Source organism: Pongo pygmaeus, chromosome 11 (assembly GCF_028885625.2).
Source record: "Pongo pygmaeus isolate AG05252 chromosome 11, NHGRI_mPonPyg2-v2.0_pri, whole genome shotgun sequence".
Classification (NCBI taxonomy): domain Eukaryota; kingdom Metazoa; phylum Chordata; class Mammalia; order Primates; family Hominidae; genus Pongo; species Pongo pygmaeus.
Window position 1 is genome coordinate 39,916,457 of NC_072384.2, and position 20,645 is coordinate 39,937,101.

General features: G+C 35.8%; 1 protein-coding gene across 1 annotated transcript in view; it reads right to left on the reverse strand.

Moving 5' to 3' along the window:
• Window positions 1–20,645, reverse strand: part of LRP1B (LDL receptor related protein 1B) — a 1,896,287-nt gene that overhangs the window by 300,658 nt on the left and 1,574,984 nt on the right. The window contains exons 44-47 of the mRNA XM_054478394.2: window positions 11,558–11,750; window positions 10,753–10,878; window positions 5,131–5,259; window positions 2,580–2,699 (exon numbers count right to left, since the gene is read on the reverse strand). Of these exons, the coding sequence (XP_054334369.1) occupies window positions 2,580–2,699; window positions 5,131–5,259; window positions 10,753–10,878; window positions 11,558–11,750 (568 nt within the window). The remainder of the gene's footprint in view (window positions 1–2,579; window positions 2,700–5,130; window positions 5,260–10,752; window positions 10,879–11,557; window positions 11,751–20,645) is intronic.

Here is a 20,645-nt window from a genome sequence, read left to right on the forward strand (position 1 = left end):
AATAGGTAACTTAATTGGCAAATGTAATTAGCTCTTCCTAAACTACAGTGTCAACCTTAGATGATAATCTATCCAAGTGTTTCCGCAAAGTCACACTGTCTAAGATGGCAGAGTAACTTCCCAACATTCCATACAACTACAAAATAATTTGCACACATTCTGCCCTCTTCCTCAACTCTGCATAGCCCTCTCATCACAACTGTACTTCATACCTTTCCTTTACATCAATCTTTTCTAAAAACAGTTTTCATTCACTGTCTTTACTCCCTTACCACCCATTTTCTGCCTTCATCCAATGTGCTCTTGCTTTCCTCTACTATTGCACTGAACTGATACACATGAATGTAACCAAGCGAGTATCTACTATTTGCCAAATATGATGGATACCTCCAGTTCATGCCTGCCCTCTTACCCTTTCTGTAGCACTTGAAAATGCTGAATGATCCTCCTTTCTTGAGAAAATAATTTCTTAAGCATATCCTTCTATTAGCCCTGCAGGCTACTTCACCTTTTCATATATAATTTGTTATTTAAATAAGTAATTTTGATGCACTCTACTCATGCAATCATTACTCCACACTTCCTCTGAGTTTTTCTCCTTAATGTGCCCCAAATCAATACTTCTGATCAACATCTATTACCTGAGTTCCAAATCTCTACCTATCTAGATGCCTGTGAAACAGCTTCATTTAGATTTCCTCAAGTGCTCCAATCTCAAAATGCAAACTATCCTTATTGTCTTATCCCCATTCCCACACAAACAAATCTTATTATTATAGGTTTCATTAACACAATCCTATTCTTTTCGTTCCTTTTTGAAATGTAAATTTGATTATATTTGGCCTGCTTTAAACCTTTAGTGACTTTCTAGTGACTACAAGATAAAGTTTGAGTTACTTCACATGGCACAAAATATACCTTCATGCCCTGGCTCCTTCCCGTACCTTCTCTGTTTTTTGTTTGTGTTGGTGTTTTTGGGGGGTGGGGGGTACGGAGTCTCATTCTATTGCCAAGCTGGAGTGCAGTGACGTGATCTCAGCTCACTGCAACCTTCATCTCACGGGTTCAAGCGATTCTCCTGCCTCAGCATCCCGAGTAGCTGGGACTACAGGCGAGTGCAACCACGCCCGGCTAATTTTTGTATTTTTAGTAGAGATGGGGTTTCACCATGTTGACCAGGATGGTCTCGATCTCTTGACCTCGTGATATGCCCACCTCAGCCTCCCAAAGTGCTGGGATTACAGGCGTGAGCCACCGCGCCTGGCCCTTCTGTTTTTACCACTCTCTTATATGTAATCTGTCTGTGACTATATCAAATTACTTTCAGTTTCAATGCTAGTCCCTCTACTTGGAATTCTCTTTTGTTTCATTCATTCTACCTTATTTTTAGTTTAAGACTCAGTATAAATTCAGCATAGCCTGTGAAACCTGTGAGGATACTTGCAAGCCAAAAAACAAAAAAAGACATGTGGGTGTTCTTACGTGTGCAATCACAGCACGAGCTCTCGTTCTGTTTACACGGCTGTCTTACAGTTAGAATTTGATATTCTTGAGTACAGGCACGTGTCTCATGAATTTTGTGTCTCGAACCTTAATGCATTGCACTCAATAAAGTGTGTCCATTGAATGGCAAGTCTCTAAAGTGATAATGCTTTGGAAATACCTGTGGGGTCCAGATTTAAGAAGGCTTTCAGTGTCAGACTAAAACTTATCATTTATTCTGCAAACATTGGTATTCCATTAAAAGTTTCTTTATCAATGCAATATACATATATATATATATATATATATGTATGCCAGTGCTAACATAGCATTCACTATTGCCAAATACTGTTCTAACCTTATTTAATATTGTTATTCTTATTTAATTATTTTTCCTACCTTGCTATTTGGGAAACTGAGACACAGAATAGTTCAGTGCGATATCCAAATTTAGACAGTAAGTGTTGTGGCAGCAGTTCTAACTCACGTAGTTTGGCTTCATCATCTATCCCAATAGTCACTTTTGGAAAATGTTAAACAGTATTAGCATGAATGATGACATAGGGATGAACTGGAAAAAGTATAGGCAGAGAAACCAGGTAAAGGCATACTCTGTTAGCCCAGGCTTAAAGTGGATTGAAATGGAAGATATTTCAAAGAACTGGAAGATTTGTTGATGATTGGATATGTGAGAAGGAGAAATTAATGAGAACACCAAAGTTTCCTGTCCAGTGGTTAGGAAAACATGATCATGAGTAAAACAGAGAACTAAAGAATAAAAGGGGACATTTTTGGAGCAGAAAATTCAATATTACACATTCTGGTAGAAATGTCCGAATCCAGGAAGGTGGAACTGAAGAGGTGAGAAATTATAAGAGTTTTAAAGTGAGGAAAGGAGTAGAAAACAGAAATAGAGAACATAGTCAGAATATTCAAGTAACTTTAGCAACTCCATTCCAACAGCATTTACCAAATTGTGATCCACAGATGTTACTAGGTGTTGTTATATGCCATAGAGCTCTCAGAAACGAATGCTGGAAAAGTTCAGGAAACACTTAGCACACCAATATTCTCAGATTGGTGGAACAAGTATTTACCTTTACAATCTAATTCATCAGAGTTGTCTCCGCAGTCATTTTCTCCATCACATAACTTGCCATGTGGAATGCAGCGGCGATTATAGCATGGCTTGAAGCCTCTTCGACAGCTTCTGTTTTCTTATAAATAAAAGTAGAAACGCACAACCAGAGATCATATAGAAATATTTGTACAAAATGAAAATCACAGATAATATTTCATTCATAATGACTGGGTTATGGATCTATAAAACAAGTGCTGTGCCATATAAAAGCTCTGGATTAGAATGTTTATGCGTTGTCAAAGAGTAGTTCTTCCAGCAAGGGCCCTTTTTGACTTAGTGTTTTAACTTTAGTGATTCATGCCTGGAGATCTTTTCAAGTTATACCCACGTTATTGTTTCTGGAACTTCTGTCAAATAGCACAGAAATAAACATATATCACATATTCAATTCTGATGCAATAAATATGTACCTCAAACGTAACAAAAACACACCAACATCCATTTCCGATATCCTTTGCATCTATCTGCAAGGATTTTATAATAAGGAAATAAAGCAACAAAGCATGTATTCCTGAATCAGTGTCTCATGGAGTCATCTAAATATCAATAAATTTCTCTTAAAATTATCTTAAAATATCCACAGAATTCCCTGAGAAAGAATTACCTTCTGAGTTCTGTTTACCATTATGAAAGTTTCTTGACATTCTCTGATTTGGGGCAGAAGCTACCACTTACAATAACAATAGCTGCCACGTATTAAATGCCAGCTTTGCCCCAGCCTCTGTATTGAGTATATGTAGATAAACACTTGCTGGTTTAATGCTCTCGACTACCATAAGAGCTAGTTGTTTAATAGTAGAAAACTAAAACACAGAGAAGTGAGTTATGTTACTTGCCCTAGTCACACTAGGGTTTGCAAACTAGGCTAATTACACTAGCAGGTTTGGGAACAAAGATTTAACCTCAGGTGTGAGTCCAAAGCCCATACTCTACACCTGGCATTGGCAAACTATTGCCCATAGGACAGATCCAGCCTGTGAGACTGTTTTCGTATGGCTCTTGGACTAAGAACAGTTTTTACATTTTTAAAGGATGGTAAATAATAAACAACAGAGTATATGTGACAGAAAGCATATATGACCCACAAAACCTAACATATTTACCAGCTGAACCTTTACAGAATATGCTTGCCAACTCCTGCTCTACACAAATATCATCTGACTTCTACAAAGATAAAAATAATATGAAATAGAATCTCAAGTCAATTTATAGTAAATGCAAGCCTGTGAGTTTATTGCAATACAATTTATATGCTTTAATATTTTTATATCTTATAGAATACAGCCATTCATTAAAGCCAATATGTTATTTGAGACAAATTCTTTAAGACATTGGTTACACATCAATTATGGACAAATTACATTAGACTCTCATTTTGAATGATGGTGTGTTGTCTTGTAATGTAAAAGAGTGAGAAGACTGTCTGTGGATCTCACAGATTCTGTCTTTCTCTTACTCTAGCTTTTCTTTAATTATTTAGGTGTAATTATTACCCAGATAATGGAATAGAGGAGAAAAGCAGATATAAAATGCAGCAGCTTCAGGTATAGATTCCTAAATTTTGCATAGTACATGATCCCAATGCTATTGGATTTCTAGGATTAAAAATAAATCAGGACAATTTTTTAAAAATCTGGATCAAATATACAATGATTATCAATGATTATGCAAAGACAAATTTCCAGGAAAAAATATTGTTGCAATGAAGGGAAATCTCAGTTGCTTACTAGAGTATAAAAGCTAATCTCTACTCCTGAGGGAGGGTGGATGTTGACTATCACTTGGTGTTGCCAAGAGAAGCATAGCTGATGGAATTCTATGTTTGATGTGGACCATGCCTAAGGCAATGAGCCTTTGTACCAAAGGACACTAGCCCCCATGCTAATCCTGGAGACAGAAATAGAATCGACAAGACTTTGATAACAACCCAACAATGTGCTATTATCTGTTGGTGAAACTCTGCTTCAGAGTAAGCCTGTCCATATCCAAAAATCACTGATGTTTCTGAGTTACATTTTAAAGAAAGTAAGCCTAAAACCTATAGCTAAAGATGAATAAGTAGGGAGTTCAAAAGATTAGCTACTACTTTTAAAAGTATTCACATTCTGGCTGGGTGTGGTGCTCAGACCTGTTATCCTAGCATTCTGTGAGGCTGAAGCGGGAGGATTGTTTGAGCTCAGGAGTTTGAGACCAGTCTGGGCAACACAATGAGACCCTGTCTCTTAAAAAAAAAAAAAAAAAAAAAAAAAAAAAAAAAAAAAAAAAAGAGTCTATTTTGTGGATAGAAAACCATGAGGAAATTATTTAGTGAATATTATGGCTATCAAACGGGAGATAAAGTACCTCATTTTAACACAAGCAAAGCCACGTCAATTTCCTTAGATACAGGTTAATGAGAGACATTAAATAAACTATCCACATAAACCAAACAGAGACAAGCAAACCAAAAACTGTAAAAGAATCAGAAAACTTTATCTGAAATGAGCAAACCCATATTAGACACTTACCACAGTAGAGCAGTTTTTCATCTGATTTATCTTTACAGTGAGGAATGCCATCACAGGTGAGCTGGTAGTCAATGCACTCACCATTTCCACATTCAAACTCTGAATAAATGTTGCAGGAGGAATTTTTAGCTGCAAGAAAAAAAAAAAAAGTCAATGCTTTTGTGCAATGGTAAATATTTTTTGACACCACTACAATTATTTCTCTTAATTTTAATTATAAAGATAAACTAAAATTTATCAAAATGTACAATTAAAGAGCAATGGTTTATGACATTTCTTTATGAAATTAAGATCTTAAAAAATAATTTTTTGGCCAGGCGCAGTGGCTCACGCCTGTAATCTCAGCACTTTTGGAGGCTGAGGTTGGTAGATCATGAGGTCAGGAGACTGAGACCATCCTGGATAACATGGTGAAACCCCGTCTACTAAAAATACAAAAAATTAGCCAGGCATGGTGGCACAGGCCTGTAGTCCCAGCTACTTGGGAGGTTGAGGCAGGAGAATCGTTTGAACCCGGGAGGCAGAGTTTGCAGTGAGTGGAGATCTCGCCACTGCACTCCAGCCTGGGCAAACAGAGTGAGACTCTGTATCAAAATGATAATAATTATTATTATATAATATATTATAATATATAATGATAATATAATAATTATTATTGTTTTTAAAAACAGCCAGTTAAATGAGCTCTGTACATACTGAAAGAGTTTTTGTGTTTTCTTACTGAAATCTATTGTATATTTTTCAATATACTAATATTTTTCAGTGCATAGAGTACCCATTTTTGAATGTTTGATGTGAATCATTTCAGTCAAATGAATAGTCCGTACTTTTCCCCACCTTCTGGTCTTACTCCCTAACTATCTTCTGATGAAACCTCAGTAGCAAGTTATATTGTTCGGAAATATTAGAATTGTTAAAATAAGCCACTTGTCCGATCCATGTGTGGGAGGTTCCCGGGAGCAGATGCTTTCTTGCTGCCATACATGACGAGCACCTACTCCATGAAATGTACAGGAACCAGTGGGATGAGGTGCAGGAGGACAATGGTCAAGTGGAAAGCATGTGTACCTGATGTTATGGACTCCAGATGACCGCTGTCAGAAAGTCTCATTTCTTTTTTTTTTAAATTTTATTATTATTATACTTTAAGTTTTAGGGTACATGTGCACAATGTGCAGGGTAGTTACATATATATACATGTGCCATGCTGGTGTGCTGCACCCATTAACTCATCATTTAGCATTAGGTATATCTCCTAATGCTATCCCTCACCCCTCCCCCCCACCCCACAACAGTCCCCGAAGTGTGATGTTCCCCTTCCTGTGTCCATGTGTTCTCATTGTTCAATTCCCACCTATGAGTGAGAATATGTGGTGTTTGCTGTTTTGTTCTGGGGATAGTTTACTGAGAATGATGACTTCCAATTTCATCCATGTCCCTACAAAGGACATGAACTCATCATTTTTTATGGCTGCACAGTATTCCACGGTGTATATGTGCCACATTTTCTTAATCCAGTCTATCATTGTTGGACATTTGTGTTGGTTCCAAGTCTTTGCTATTGTGAATAGTGCTGCTATAAACATACGTGTGCATGTGCCTTTATAGCAGCATGATTTATAGTCCTTTGGGTATATACCCAGTAATGGGATGGCTGGGTCAAAAGGTATTTCTAGTTCAAGATCCCTGAGGAATCGCCACACTGACTTCCACAATGGTTGAACTAGTTTACAGTCCCACCAACAGTGTAAAAGTGTTCCTATTTCTCCACATCCTCTCCAGCACCTGTTGTTTCCTGACTTTTTAATGATTGCCATTCTAACTGGCGTGAGATGGCATCTCATTGTGGTTTTGATTTGCATTTCTCTGATGGCCAGTGATGGTGAGCGTTTTTTCATGTGTCTTTTGGCTGCATAAACGTCTTCTTTTGAGAAGTGTCTGTTCATGTCCTTCGCCCACTTTTTGATGGGGTTGTTTGTTTTTTTCTTGTAAATTTGTTTGAGTTCATTGTAGATTCTGGATATTAGCCCTTTGTCAGATGAGTAGGTTACGAAAATTTTCTCCCATTTTGTAGGTTGCCTGTTCACTCTGATGGTAGTTTCTTTTGCTGTGCAGAAGCTCTTGAGTTTAATTAGATCCCATTTGTCAATTTTGGCTTTTGTTGCCATTGCTTTTGGTGTTTTCGACATGAAGTCCTTGCCCATGCCTATGTCCTGAATGGTAATGCCTAGGTTTTCTTCTAGGGTTTTTATGGTTTTAGGTCTAACGTTTAAGTCTTTAATCCATCTTGAATTAATTTTTGTATAAGGTGTAAGGAAGGCATCCAGTTTCAGCTTTCTACATAAAGTCTCATTTCTAAATCTCAGAATTTTTATTAGAAATTAAGAGTTTGAGTTTTTAGGTAATTTGTCCTAATTTGTAAGCCAAGAGTCTGAAAGTACAAAAAGTTATTTTCTACAGGTAAGTTTCATCCTTACAATGGCAATATGTGATCCATATTTTGAAGGGTCTCTATTGAGGACAATGGACTTATTTTTATTCTTCAGTAATAGATTTACTAGCAAACTTTGGGATCCAATTTTTGGGGTATACTGCCTGCTTGCATGTATGTACTCACCCCATTTCTTGCTGAATAATTGTACATTTAAATCCAGTTGTATTAATTATGTTGGAGGTAAGTAGAATTCATTCCTCTTTGCTAATGAAAGAATATAGCTTAATTCTATAATTTAGTATTAATTTTTGAGCTTTATTTCAGGAATATTCAATTAAACAGCCACTAATACTATTTGAAGTTTCCAAGGTTTTATTTATTTATTATTCCTAGAATTTAATTAATTTAGTAGAGGGTCTATCTAAGGCTTCTTTTTTTTATTATGTCAACTTTTATTTTAGATTCAGGGGGTACCTGTGCAGGTTTGTTACATGGGTTTACCACATGATACTGAGGTTTAAGATATGATTGATCCTGTCACCCAGGTACTGAGCATAGTACCAATAGTTAATTTTTTTAACCTTTGTCCACCGTCTTTCTCTCCCCACTCTAACAGACCCAAATGTCCATTGTTGCCATCTTTATGTCCATGAGTATCGAATGTTTAGCTCCCAGTTATAAATTAGAACACGTGGTATTTGGTTTTCTGTTCCTGTGTCAATTCACTTTATTTATTTGACTTCTAATTTAACTCTTTTGATGATAACAACATGTTCCAAAGATATATTTTTTTTCTCTTGGTGCAGTCTAAACTTCATTGATCAGTCTTTAGCTAAGGCAGAATGTCATTTAAGACAAGGTAGTAAATAATTTAAAACTGAAAAATATTATTAAATTATAAAAATAAAAGGGTGCTAATGTTGCTAAGTGCAATCGTCTTAGCATAGAACAAAATTCACCCACTTCTTGAAAGTCTATTGAGATTCCTGACTTATTTTTCCTATTTTAAGTATATATTATTTACTGTGTCTTTTCCAATGAAAAAACAATTGTTATGATGGAAAAGGCCATTTTTAATCTTTTATAATCTTAGTGCCTTTGGGGAAAAGACAAAAACTATTCAAAGATAAATATGTTTTTTACATTATGCAAAAACAAATATTGTATAAATACAATTCTTCCTCAGGTATGTTCATTTGATGAAATAGTATTGAGTGTTTTCTGCTTCTTTCTGGAAACATCGTGGTTCAGCTGCCCTTATTCTCCCACACAGCAATTACTTCATCTAATTATATTTACTATATCTATTTATTTTATGGATTACAATAAGATTAGCAATGTTGTATGCAAGGGGACTGCCTAATCTTCTTGTCAACAGTTATGACAACAAATGGTTTTCCCTCCTTTGCCCTCAGGTAGGTGTTAGCACATGGCCTTTCACCCCTTTAGTGCTCCCATTAACATTCATGAACCACTCTGGGTAAAATCACTTAGATGAGGACACAGATATGCCAGAAACATTCTCATGTTCCTAAAGATGAATTTGACAAGGAGAAGCCAAGAGTTACTTTCTAGTCTCTCTGCTGGGCTGCAGGATTTCAATATGAATGCACAATGGATGTTGTCTGCCTCTATAACATATTGTGAGCTCTGGGGAATCCAATATCACTCTACAGCTCCAAGTGAATACAATCGTGCTTGTTTAAAATAACAGTTTTCTTCCTGATTCATTTCCTCTCATCAATAGAGAGAAGCTTAGTAGGGACAGTTGTATTGAATGCATTCCGCAGCAAGGACAGGCCTCCACTGAACAGAAATAAGCTTTGCCGTCTTGACTAAAGGCATTGCTTCACTACTAGCCTGCAGTGACCTGTGAAAGAAACATGAGTGATTCTAATGCATGGCTAACACTCCAGGCTTACAGATGGCATCAGATCCAGACTGTTACAGCTGAAACCACAAAGGCAAACTGAAAGAGCTTAAGCAATTGCCTGAGAAATTCAGAGAAGTGTTAAGTGACAAAGAAATATGGGAATCTGTGGCCCGAAATATGGAAACTGCCCATCTGCATTTAAAATTTTGACCAATTGCATCATTTTCTCATTTGCTTTGGCACAGTCTTAAATAAAACAACTTTTACTTTTTTTGCTAAGAGGTGCCTTTTTGGGTTGTAGTATCAACTTTCACAGTGAGAAAATATGTCTATGTTATTTTGTATATGGTATAATAGTTTTCAAGCTAAAGAAATTTATGCCCAAGCACTTGCATTGAAGAGCAGGTAAGAGAAAATCCTTCCAGTGGAAAGAGAGTAAAAAACAACTGAAGATGAAGATGAAAAATACTTTTTATTATGTAGACATATCCAACTCTGTTAATTTTCTGAATGAAAAGATATGAGATGAGGATATATTAATAGGTGAGGAGAGACAAAAAAAAAGGATCAAATTTGACACATTCTAAGAGTGATTTCACCTATTTCCAACAAGATATTTCTCTCCCACCTTATACATAAATTGCCTTAATGTTAAAAGGACCTTTTTTAAATTTTGCTTGCAAATTTTTCATGGCAATATTGAAACACTTGAACCCTGATTTATTTTGGAAACAGTTTTGGAAACTTAGCTGTTAATAAGTGTATATTGTAATGTTACTAATTAAAGATTGTAATGCCTTTGGGAGGTATAAACACCTTGCAAGGCTGCAATGTTACATTCTTAATTAACAGTTTGGAAATGATTACAAATAAGCTTCATGAGCCAGTCTCTCTCATTTACATACTATGATGGACTGTGAGCGGTTTTACTGCAAGGCTACTGATATACTGCCTGTATACCAGCTTATTTCAGCTTCAATTACTTTTGCTATTGATTGAATTCACAAAGTCACAACTGGAAGTTTTCAGATGATCATTGTGTGCAGACACTTCTCTAGCTAGCCCCAGCACTTTCTAGTGCACAACCAGGAGGGTAAAAACATCTGTTACCATTTTGGTTATCATTAACTAGCACATGGTGCTATAAACTAAGCAGAACAGTGAACTCAGTTTTCTTTAGAGCAGAGAGATAACATGACTAAACTTCTAATATTAGAAGAGAGTATAACTTCATGAATACACTAACACAATTTCAGTGATGTGTGTGGAATTTGGAACAGATTTGTCATATTACATTTCAATTCTCTTTACTTACTCACACATCTGTTGTCCTCTAGCAATATTCGGTCCCCTCTGCAGGAACAATTCACTCTCCCATTGGGAGTTAAAAGGCACAAGTCATGGCAGCCTCCATTCAATAATGCACATGGAGAAAGTTCACCTACAATAAAGAGGCTGTATTGGTAACATTTTATATCGAATTCCTGTTCTATGTTAGATATATATGAATAGTAAACTATTAGACTGCCTCAAACTCTCAATAATATGTCATTAAAAAGGAATATTCAGGACTTTTGAAAATCCAAGCATTCCTAAGGCTAAGTACATTACAAAAGTATGTAACACTAATCGAATCTTTCTAACACATTTGATACCATGGCATCAAGTGAACTAGTTCTGCTAGAAACCACATTAATATTTCAAACCGCAATTTTGTAAGCACTGCATTACTAAAGAACTGTTAAGGCCAGATGCAAAGTTTATCTATCAAGTGTAATTTTCATGGAAACAACTTGATTTGAAAATTCAAAGATATGAAGAGTGAGAATGAAATAAGATTTTTAGAAGAAATAATTAAAAATGAACTGCTCCTGTGATGATAAATTATGTAATATTGAAGTTGCCTTGAATGTTTCAGAAAATTTCAATATTTTGAACAGCCAAATCTTGAACACTATTCATGAGAACCATAAAAAAACAAAATCCACAGTCATAGTAACAAAAAATAATATTTTTTAAAAGAAAAAGCAAATCCAACTATTACTAGAAAACATATATACATTTTTAGAGATCAGAGATTATATAATGAGAAAATACATTTGCTTTCTATTATAACTTACAGCTATTGGTGTCACTGGCAACAGCTATGATTCCCATTGGCTGATGTGGAATATCGGAACGAAGAATTTTTGTATCTCCTCCTGTGTACTTGTTGGACCGCAGTATAGCTCTTCTTCCCCAGTCCGACCAGAATATATAATTGTCATAAACAGCCAAACTGAGGAAAGTCCCTGGCCCAGATTTAACTATCACCTGAAATAAATTAAAATACTGTATTTTTATGATGAATATATAGACATTAATACATCCACACCTGTTTTTGCTTCAAAAATAAAAGATTAGGATTAGTTGGATTTAATTAACAGAAATCATCTGATAAAAATAAAATTTTACTAAATGAATTATGATAATATGCTTTATATTTTATTTAAAATGTTGTAGTCATTGTTAGTCCTTGCAATGTGTTTACATAATATTTCAAGTATACTTTTATTTAATTATTCAATGTGTATAACAACTGTATTGTTTGGTATTATAAACCAAAATCAACAAGCCAAAATATTAGATGAAGATTATCAACATTTATTAACCTGTAGTAAGAAATCACCAGATATATGTTAGATACACATCAAGTTCCCAGAACTACATATGGCATGTAAAGAACCATAAGATCTAGGTTCTTTCTTCAGGAAGTTCACTGCATGAGTGACTAAACTAGTTGCACATGTCTGAGAATAAAAGTTTAGAAGTAAAGACCATACTTTCACTCAGATCAAGATGGAGTAAAAGAGACTAGATTGATCTTTTCATCTAAAACAACTACACAACAGTAAAATATAGGAAACACCACTTTTCAACACATTGCACATCAGGAAATGAAAGGCAGTGATTCCTGGGTAATAGGAAATACTGGGTGCATCCTATGGCATCCACCGTTTACCAGAGAGAGATTATAGGTAGCAGCACACACAGGACAGAAACAGAGCCCAGAGAACTCCATGAATAAAAGTTATGGGAAGTGAAAGTTATGGGTGGCTATATCTCACTGGGCAGAGGGTCAAGAGTAGACAGTTCAGCAGAGGGAACTGTGGGTATCTGAAAAGAGTCATCCTGGAGCATTCAGTCAAGTACTGATAAGTGCCTGCACATGTGTACGAGCCAACTCCTCCAGGCTGCTGAAAGAACCACAGGAAAGAATTAGAGAGGAGAGTCCCCAAGTTCACACGGGTCCAGAAATCATGCCTGTTAACACCAACCAGATTCAAATATTTAATTCAAATTCTAATTCATGAGACTCTGAGTACTCGGTAGGGTCTGCCTTAGCAGTGGGGAACTATTAACCTAGACTAAATATACTTTGTTCTAGTCTTCTCTAACAAATCATAAAAGCCAAGCCTGAAAGGAGAAAACTGTTTCAAACTAGCTTAACTGTCAATAACTTTTTAGGAGAATATAAAAATGTATACCAGCAAACTACTATGCAAGGAAATATGAAAAGGCAGAAAATTCTCAAATCAATGACTTCTGCTTCCACTTTAAGAAACTAGAAGAAAAGTAACTTAAAGTAATAAAAGGAAGAACCTAAAGAAGGGAAATTTTAAAAAAATAGAAAACAGAAAAACAATAGAGCAAAATCAGTAAAATTAAAAACTTTTTTTTATGTCAATAAAATGGTTAATACATCATGATAAAATTAGGTTTGTCCCAGGAATACAACCTGATTCAATATTAAAAAATCAATCAGCATAATTCACCATAATAGCTGACTAAAGAAGAAAACTCACATACATGTCCCAATACATGCAGAAAAACCATTTGATAAGATATGGCTTCTATTATTGACAAAAACTCAAAATATGAATAGAAATATAACAAAGCACAAAACAGGGGTGATCACTCTCATTACTTCTATTTAACATTATCCTGGAGTTTCTAACTAGTATAATAAGGCAAAAATAAATAAATAAAATAAAAAGAATCTACATGGGAAAAGAGAAGTCAAACTATATTTATTTGCAGGTGACTAAATCCTCTACATAAAACATTTAACAGAATCTACAACAAATGCTGCTAGAATTAATAAATCAATTTAGTAAAATTGCAGGATACAGGGCTGTTATTAAAAACTCAATTGTATTTCTGTATACTAGCTATGAACAACTGGAAATTGAAATAAAACATAACTATTTACAATAGCCTCTACAAATATAAAATATTTAAATATGAAAACATACGTACAAGAATCTGAAAACTATAAAACATTGCTAAGAGAAATTAACAAAATCCTAAATAAAGAGACATATAGAGAAGAAGAAGTATAATATATATGTGTAATTTATCATCTTTACAATCTTTAAGTGCTCAATTCAGTGGTAATAAAAACATTTATATCTCTTTATTAACTTTTAAGTTCAGGGGTATATGTGCAGGTTTGTTATATAGGTAAATTTGTATCACAGGGGTTCACTGTACAGATTGTTTCATCCCTCATGGGTTTAGTACCCATTCATTATTTTCATTATTTTTCCTGATGCTCTCGCTCCTCTCACCCTCTACCCTCCAATGGGTCCTAGTGTCTATTGTTCTCCTCTATATGTCCACGTGTTCTCACCATTTAGCTTCCAATTATAAGTGAGAACATGTGGTAATTGGTTTTCTGTTTCTGCATTAGTTTGCCAAAGATAATATCCTCCAGCTCCATCCATGTTTCTACAAAGGACAAGATCTTGTTATTTTTCATGGTTGCATGGTATTCCATGGTATAAATACAGCACATCTTCTTTATCCAGTCTACAATTGTTGGGCATTTAGGTCGATTCCATGTCTTTACTACTGTGAGCAGGGCTGTAATTAACATCCATGTGCATGTATCTTTACAATAGAATGATTTATATTCCTTTGGGTATATACCCAGTAATGGGATTGCTGGGTCGAATGGTATCTCTATATTTAGGCCTTTGAGAAATCATCACACTGTTTTCCACAATGGTTGAAAACATTTTTCTTTTTCTCTACAACCTTGCCAGCATCTGTTATTTATTGACTTTTTTAATAATAGCCATTCTGACTGGTGTGAGATGGTATCTCATCGCACTTTTGATTTGCATTTCTCTAATGATCGGTGATGAGCTTTTTTTCGTATGTTTTTTGGCTGCATGTATGTCTTCTTTTGAAAAGTGTCTGTTTATGTCCTTTGCCCACATTTTTATGAGGTTTTTTTTTTTTTTTTTTGTAAATTTAAGTTTCTTGTTAATGCTTGGTATTAGTCCTTTGTCGGACTCATAGTTTGCAAAAATTTTCTTCCATTATGTAGGTGGTCTGTTTACTCTGCCGATAGTTTCTTTGGCTGTGGAGAGCTCTTTAGTTTAATTGTATTACATTTGTCCATTTTTGCTTTGGTTGCAATTGCTTTTGGTGCCTTTGTCATAAAATCTTTGCCTGTTCCTATGTCTAGAATGGTATTGCCTAGCTTGTCTTCCAGAGTTTTTATAGTTTTGAGTTTTACATTTAATTACTTAATGCGTTTTGTGTCAATTTTTGTATATGGTTTAAGAAAGGGGTTCAGTTTCAATCTTCTGCATATGGCTAGCTATTTATCCCAGCACAATTTATTGAATAGATTCCTTTCCCCTTTGCTTGTTTTTGTCAGCTTTGTTGAAGACCAGACAGTTGTAGATATGCAGCCTTATTTCTGGAATCTCTACTCTGTTGCATTGGTCTATGTGTCAGTTTTTGTATGAGTATCATGATGTTTGGTTACTGTAGCCCTGCAGTACAGTTTGAAGTCAGTTTGTGTGATTAGCACGCCTTGACTATTTGGGCATTTTTTTGGTTTCATATGAATTTTAAAACCTTTTTTTTCTAGCTCTAGAAAGAATTTCAATGGCAGTTTAACCAGAATAGTATTTAATCTATAAATTGCTTTAGGCAGTATGGACATTTTTAAAATATTGATTATTTGTATCCATGAGCATGGAATGTTTTTCCATTTACTTGTGTCACCTCCGACTTCATTGAGCAGTGTTTTGTAGTACTCCTTGCAGAGATCTTTCACCTCACTGGTTAGCTGTATTATTAGGTATTGTGTGTGTGTGTGTGTGTGTGTGTGTGTATGTGTGTGTGTTGCAATTGTGAATGGGACTGCATCTCTGATTTGGTTGTTGGTTTGGTTGTTGTTAGTGTATAGGAATCCTAGTGATTTGTGTACATTGGTTTTTGTATCCTGGGACTTTGCTGAAATTGTTTATCAGCTTAAGAAGCTTTTGGGCTGAGACTATGGTGTTTTCTAGATATAGAATCATATTGTCTGCAAACAAGGATATTTTGATTTCTTCTTTAACTTGGATGCCCCTTATTTCTTTCTCTTGCCTGATTGCTCTGCCCAGGACTTCCAATACTATATTGAAAAGGGTTGGTGAGAGAGGGCATCCTTGTTGTATTAGTACATTCTTATGCTGCTAATAAAGACATACCTGAGACTGCGTAATTTATAAAGGAAAAAAGGTTTAATTGACCCACAGTTCAGCACGGCTGGGGAGGCCTCAGGAAACTTACAATAATGGCAGAAGGGGAAGCAAACATGTTCTTCTTAACATGGCAGCAGCAAGCAGAAGTGCAGAGCAAAGAAGGGGGAAAGCCCCTTATAAAACCATCAGATCTCATGATAACTCACTCACTATCATGAGAACAGCATGTAGGTAACAATCCTCATGATTCAAGTACCTCCCACAGGGTCCCTCCCATGACATATGGGGATTATGGGAACTACATTTCAAAATGAGATTTGGGTGGGGACACAGCCAAACCATATCACTTGCCTTGTGCTGATTTTCGAAGGGAATGCTTCCAGCTTTTGCCTATTCAGTATGATGTTGGCTGTGGATTTGTCATAGATGGCTCTTATTATTTTGAGATATGTTCCTTTAATACCTGGTTTATTGAGATTTGGGGTGTTGAATTTTATCAAAAGCCTTTTTTGCATCTATTGAGATAATCATGTGTTTTTTTTTGTCTTTAGTTCTGTGTATGTGATGGATCACCTTTATTGATTTGCATATGTTGAACCAAGCTCGCATCCTAGGGATAAAGCCTACTTGATCATAGGATAAGCTTTTTAATGTGCTGCTGGATTCAGTTTGCTAGTATTTTCTTGAGAACTTTTGCTATCAATGTTCATCAAGGATATTGGCCCGAACTTTTCTTTATTTGTTGTATCTCTACCAGGTTTTGGTATCAGGATGATGCTGGCCTCATGGAATGAGTTGTTGAAGATTCCCTCCTCCTCAATTTTTTGTACTAATTTCAGCAGGAATGGTACCAGCTTATTTTTGTACCTTTGGTAGACTTCGGCTGTGAATCATCTGGTCCTGGGCTTTTTTTGGTTGGTGGACTATTTATTACTTATTCCATTTCAGAGCTAATTATTGGTCTGCTCAAGGATTCAATTTTTTCCTGGCTCAATCTTGGGAGGGTATATGTGTCCAGGAATTAATCTATTTATTCTCGATTCTCTACTCTATGTGCATAGAGGTGCTCATAATATTCTCTGAAGGTTATTTCTATTTCTGTGGGGTCAGTGGTAATATCTCCTTTCTCATTACTAATTGTTTATTTGGACCTTTTCTCACTTTTTCTTTATTAATCTAGCCAGTGGTCTATTTTATTAATTTTTTTTTTCAGAAAACCAGCCCCTGGTTTCATTTGGAACAAATCTGTACCTTCCTATTATGTAATATAGGAAGTAATTCCTTCCTTTTATGGAGAAATTATATGGGTGGAGGCACTGTGGCATACTTAGAATGAAGAAATGGGCCTTCTGCCTTACCAAATTCCAAGCCAAGAGAGCTTGGTAATCAGTATCCACTTTAGAACTATAGACTTTTGTGATTTCTACTTGCAGAGTTGTTCTAATTTTTTGTATTTTAAAATCAAATTAAATAGCCTAATATAATTTTTTAAATAAAGATATCGATTTGATTATTTGGCCTCAGTATTAATATTCCAAACAGGACTCAATGGGTTACCTTTCCCTGTAATCAGGGAAAAAAAAAAAAAAAAAAAAAAAAAAAAAACTTTTACAGGAATGATTACTGCAAAGGAATGGTAATCAAGAAATAAATATTTAGCAAAATAAACAAAAATTAATGCACATAATGATTCTAGCCAATCAGAGAATTATACAAGGTATTTAGTAAGTACTTATACATATTATTCATTTAAGTCTTAAGATCATTTAGTGAGGCAAGGATTATTGCAAATTGTATTCAGATAAAAAGAAACAGGCTTGGAGAGATTTTGCAACTTGCCAACAGTGATACACCTCGTTAATGTAGGATCTGGAACTTGATATAAGGTTTAACCCCAAATTATAACAGCAAATGTATCAAGCTTACATGCCAGTTACTAATTTAAGTGTTTTACTAATAAACTGTGAGGAAGACATAATCTTTACATGTATGAGAATGCTTAAGAGCAGAGAAATTAGGTAACGTGGCCAAAGTGGCAAAGTTGCACCCAGTGTTCACATCGCTAACCATCTTCTTATTTCGTCTCCAAATCCCAACCCCCTCCTTTTGCCACACATTGCCTCCTTAGCAATTAATATACTCTAACATTAAAACATTTAGCAACTACTGAAATTGGCATACTTTGGAGAAAACAGATAATTTAAGGAATACGATAATTAAAAGAATACCACATCTCTCTCCCTCATCCTATATCAAAATATAAATTGTCAGGCGTGGTGGCTTATGCCTGTAATCCAAGCATTTTAGGAGGCCAAGGTAGGCAGATCACCTGAGGTCAGGAGTTCGTGACCAGCCTGGCCAACATAGTGAAATCCCCGTCTCTACTAATAACACAAAAAATTAGCCGGGCATGGTTGTGCGTGCCTGTAATCCCAGCTACTCAGGAGGCTAAGGCAGGAAAATCGCTTAAACCCAGGAGGCAAAGGTTGCAGTGAGCCAAGATCATGCCATCGCACTCCAGCCTGGGTGACACAGCAAGACTCTGTCTCAAAAAAACCAAAACAAACAAACAAACAAACAAAAAAAAAACTGTAAATTATTGAGGTAATTAACAACATTATCTTTCTGATTTCCCAAAACCCTGCCACATTCATTCTAAATTAACTGCTAATTACCCTCTCATACGAGCAATTACTTCCATTTTTTCTGAATATATATGTAATTTCTGTTTTATGAAGCAATATTTATCAAACTTTAACATGCATATAAATCACTTTGAGATGTGTTGAAATTCAGACTTGGATTCACTAGGTCAGGTATTGACCCTGAGATTCTGCATTTCTCACAAGCTTCCAGGTGCCAATGATGCCGATTCAGGGACCCACTTTGGGTAGTTAAGAATTTTAAAATAGAGAAAAGTGGAAAAATAAATAAAATAATAATCTTGCCACACAGATGTATAATTATTCACCATTTTGGACTAGAAATTTATATTTCTTTCCTTTTTTACCTTACAAATTGGTATCAAATGTATGCTTTTGTATTCAATTAAAAGTGAGTTGATGGGACTTCTGCTGCCAGCCAAAATGGTGTAAGCCCACTACAGCCTATCTGTCCAACTCATTGCAACTTTCTCATTGTATCACTGTCGTGGAGACTAGAAAAGAAAAGCAGTAAGAGAAAGTTGAGTAGCAGCACATAGAAGGACAGGAGCAAAGTATAATACTATTTTTACTGTCACTGTTTATATTTTGTTTTCCCTACTTTGCATCTGGTACTGACCAGTAAACGAAATAGCTGTCAACATACTAGGTATACCTTTGCTACTTACTCTCAAAGGGCATAGTTTCAATGTCCCTTTTAGTTCCCATTAGTTTCCCAAATTTACACAGAGATCATGGAGAGATGGTGGCTGCCTTGCATTAGCTCTGCAGGCGTACAGTGGGGCCTAGCATCGGCTGTAGTGTTGTGAGTTTTTTTTTTTTTCCCCCAATACTTCAAGTTCTGGGGTACATGTGCAGAACGTACAGTTTTGTTACATAGGTATACAAGTGCCATGGTGGTTTGCTGCACCCATCAACCCGTCACCTAGATTAGGTATTTCTCCTAATACTCTCCCTCCTCTAACCCCCACCCTCTGACGGGCTCCGATATGTGATGTTCCCCTCCTTGTGTCCATGTTTTCTCATTGTTCAACTCCCGCTTATGAGTAAGAACGTGCATTGTTGTGAGTTTTGAGGCCTTTGCACTGCACCTGCTCAAATGGCCTGGCTGCACTCAAGACTTTTAAAAACCTAGATTGAAAATTGCAACCCCATAGGAGTATTTTGGCATTGAATTGGGGGCTTTCTTCATCTGTTTTCTTTTCTAAGCGCTTCACTTCATTACCCACTGCTATGCAGACGGTTTGTCCAACTTCTTTGTCTTTTCCTCCTAGGGGAAAGAGCTCAGTACTCAAAGTGACAGGCGCTGGAGCACTACAAAGTACCCTGAGTTGTGAGTAAAATAAAATTTTAACTAAAAAAAGCAAATATACCCAAACCTCAACCTTTTTAGAGAGGAAAGGAAAATGTCTACCTTTATCTGTAATATATTAGAACATCCCATTTTACAAAATGACAAGAGAGTTCTTTCTGAACTTCTCTTGTGCTTAGAAAAATTTTATCAATGTAAGTGCAGGACACACTGCTGTAAAACAGTGATTTTCACATCACTGTCAGTCCTCTAAACCCACACACATGCAAACAAACACACACTGGAGCCTTGGAAAACTAATGCAGAAATTTATCCTATTGGAAATCTGAAACTACTGCTAATACCTAGTAAGTACACAGATTAAATATAGTATTTCTGTGTTGGATTTCTTTAGAGATAGCATGTCATTTCCTAGTCAGTATTTCATGAATATAAAAAGTCATCTGTAATAGTATTATGAACTGAGTGTTTGTGTCCCCTTCCCACAAATTCAGGTGTTGAAGCCCCAGTATGATGATAATGGGAGGTGGGGCCTTTAGAGGTAATTAGGCTTAGACAAAGTCATGTAGGTGGGACCCCAGTGATGTAATTAATGTCCTTATAAGTAGAGGAAGAGAGATGGAAGCCCTTTCTCTCTGTCTTGTGAAGACACAGCAAGAAAGCAGCTATCTGAAAGCCAGGAAGGGGCACAGCCATCACTAGACCC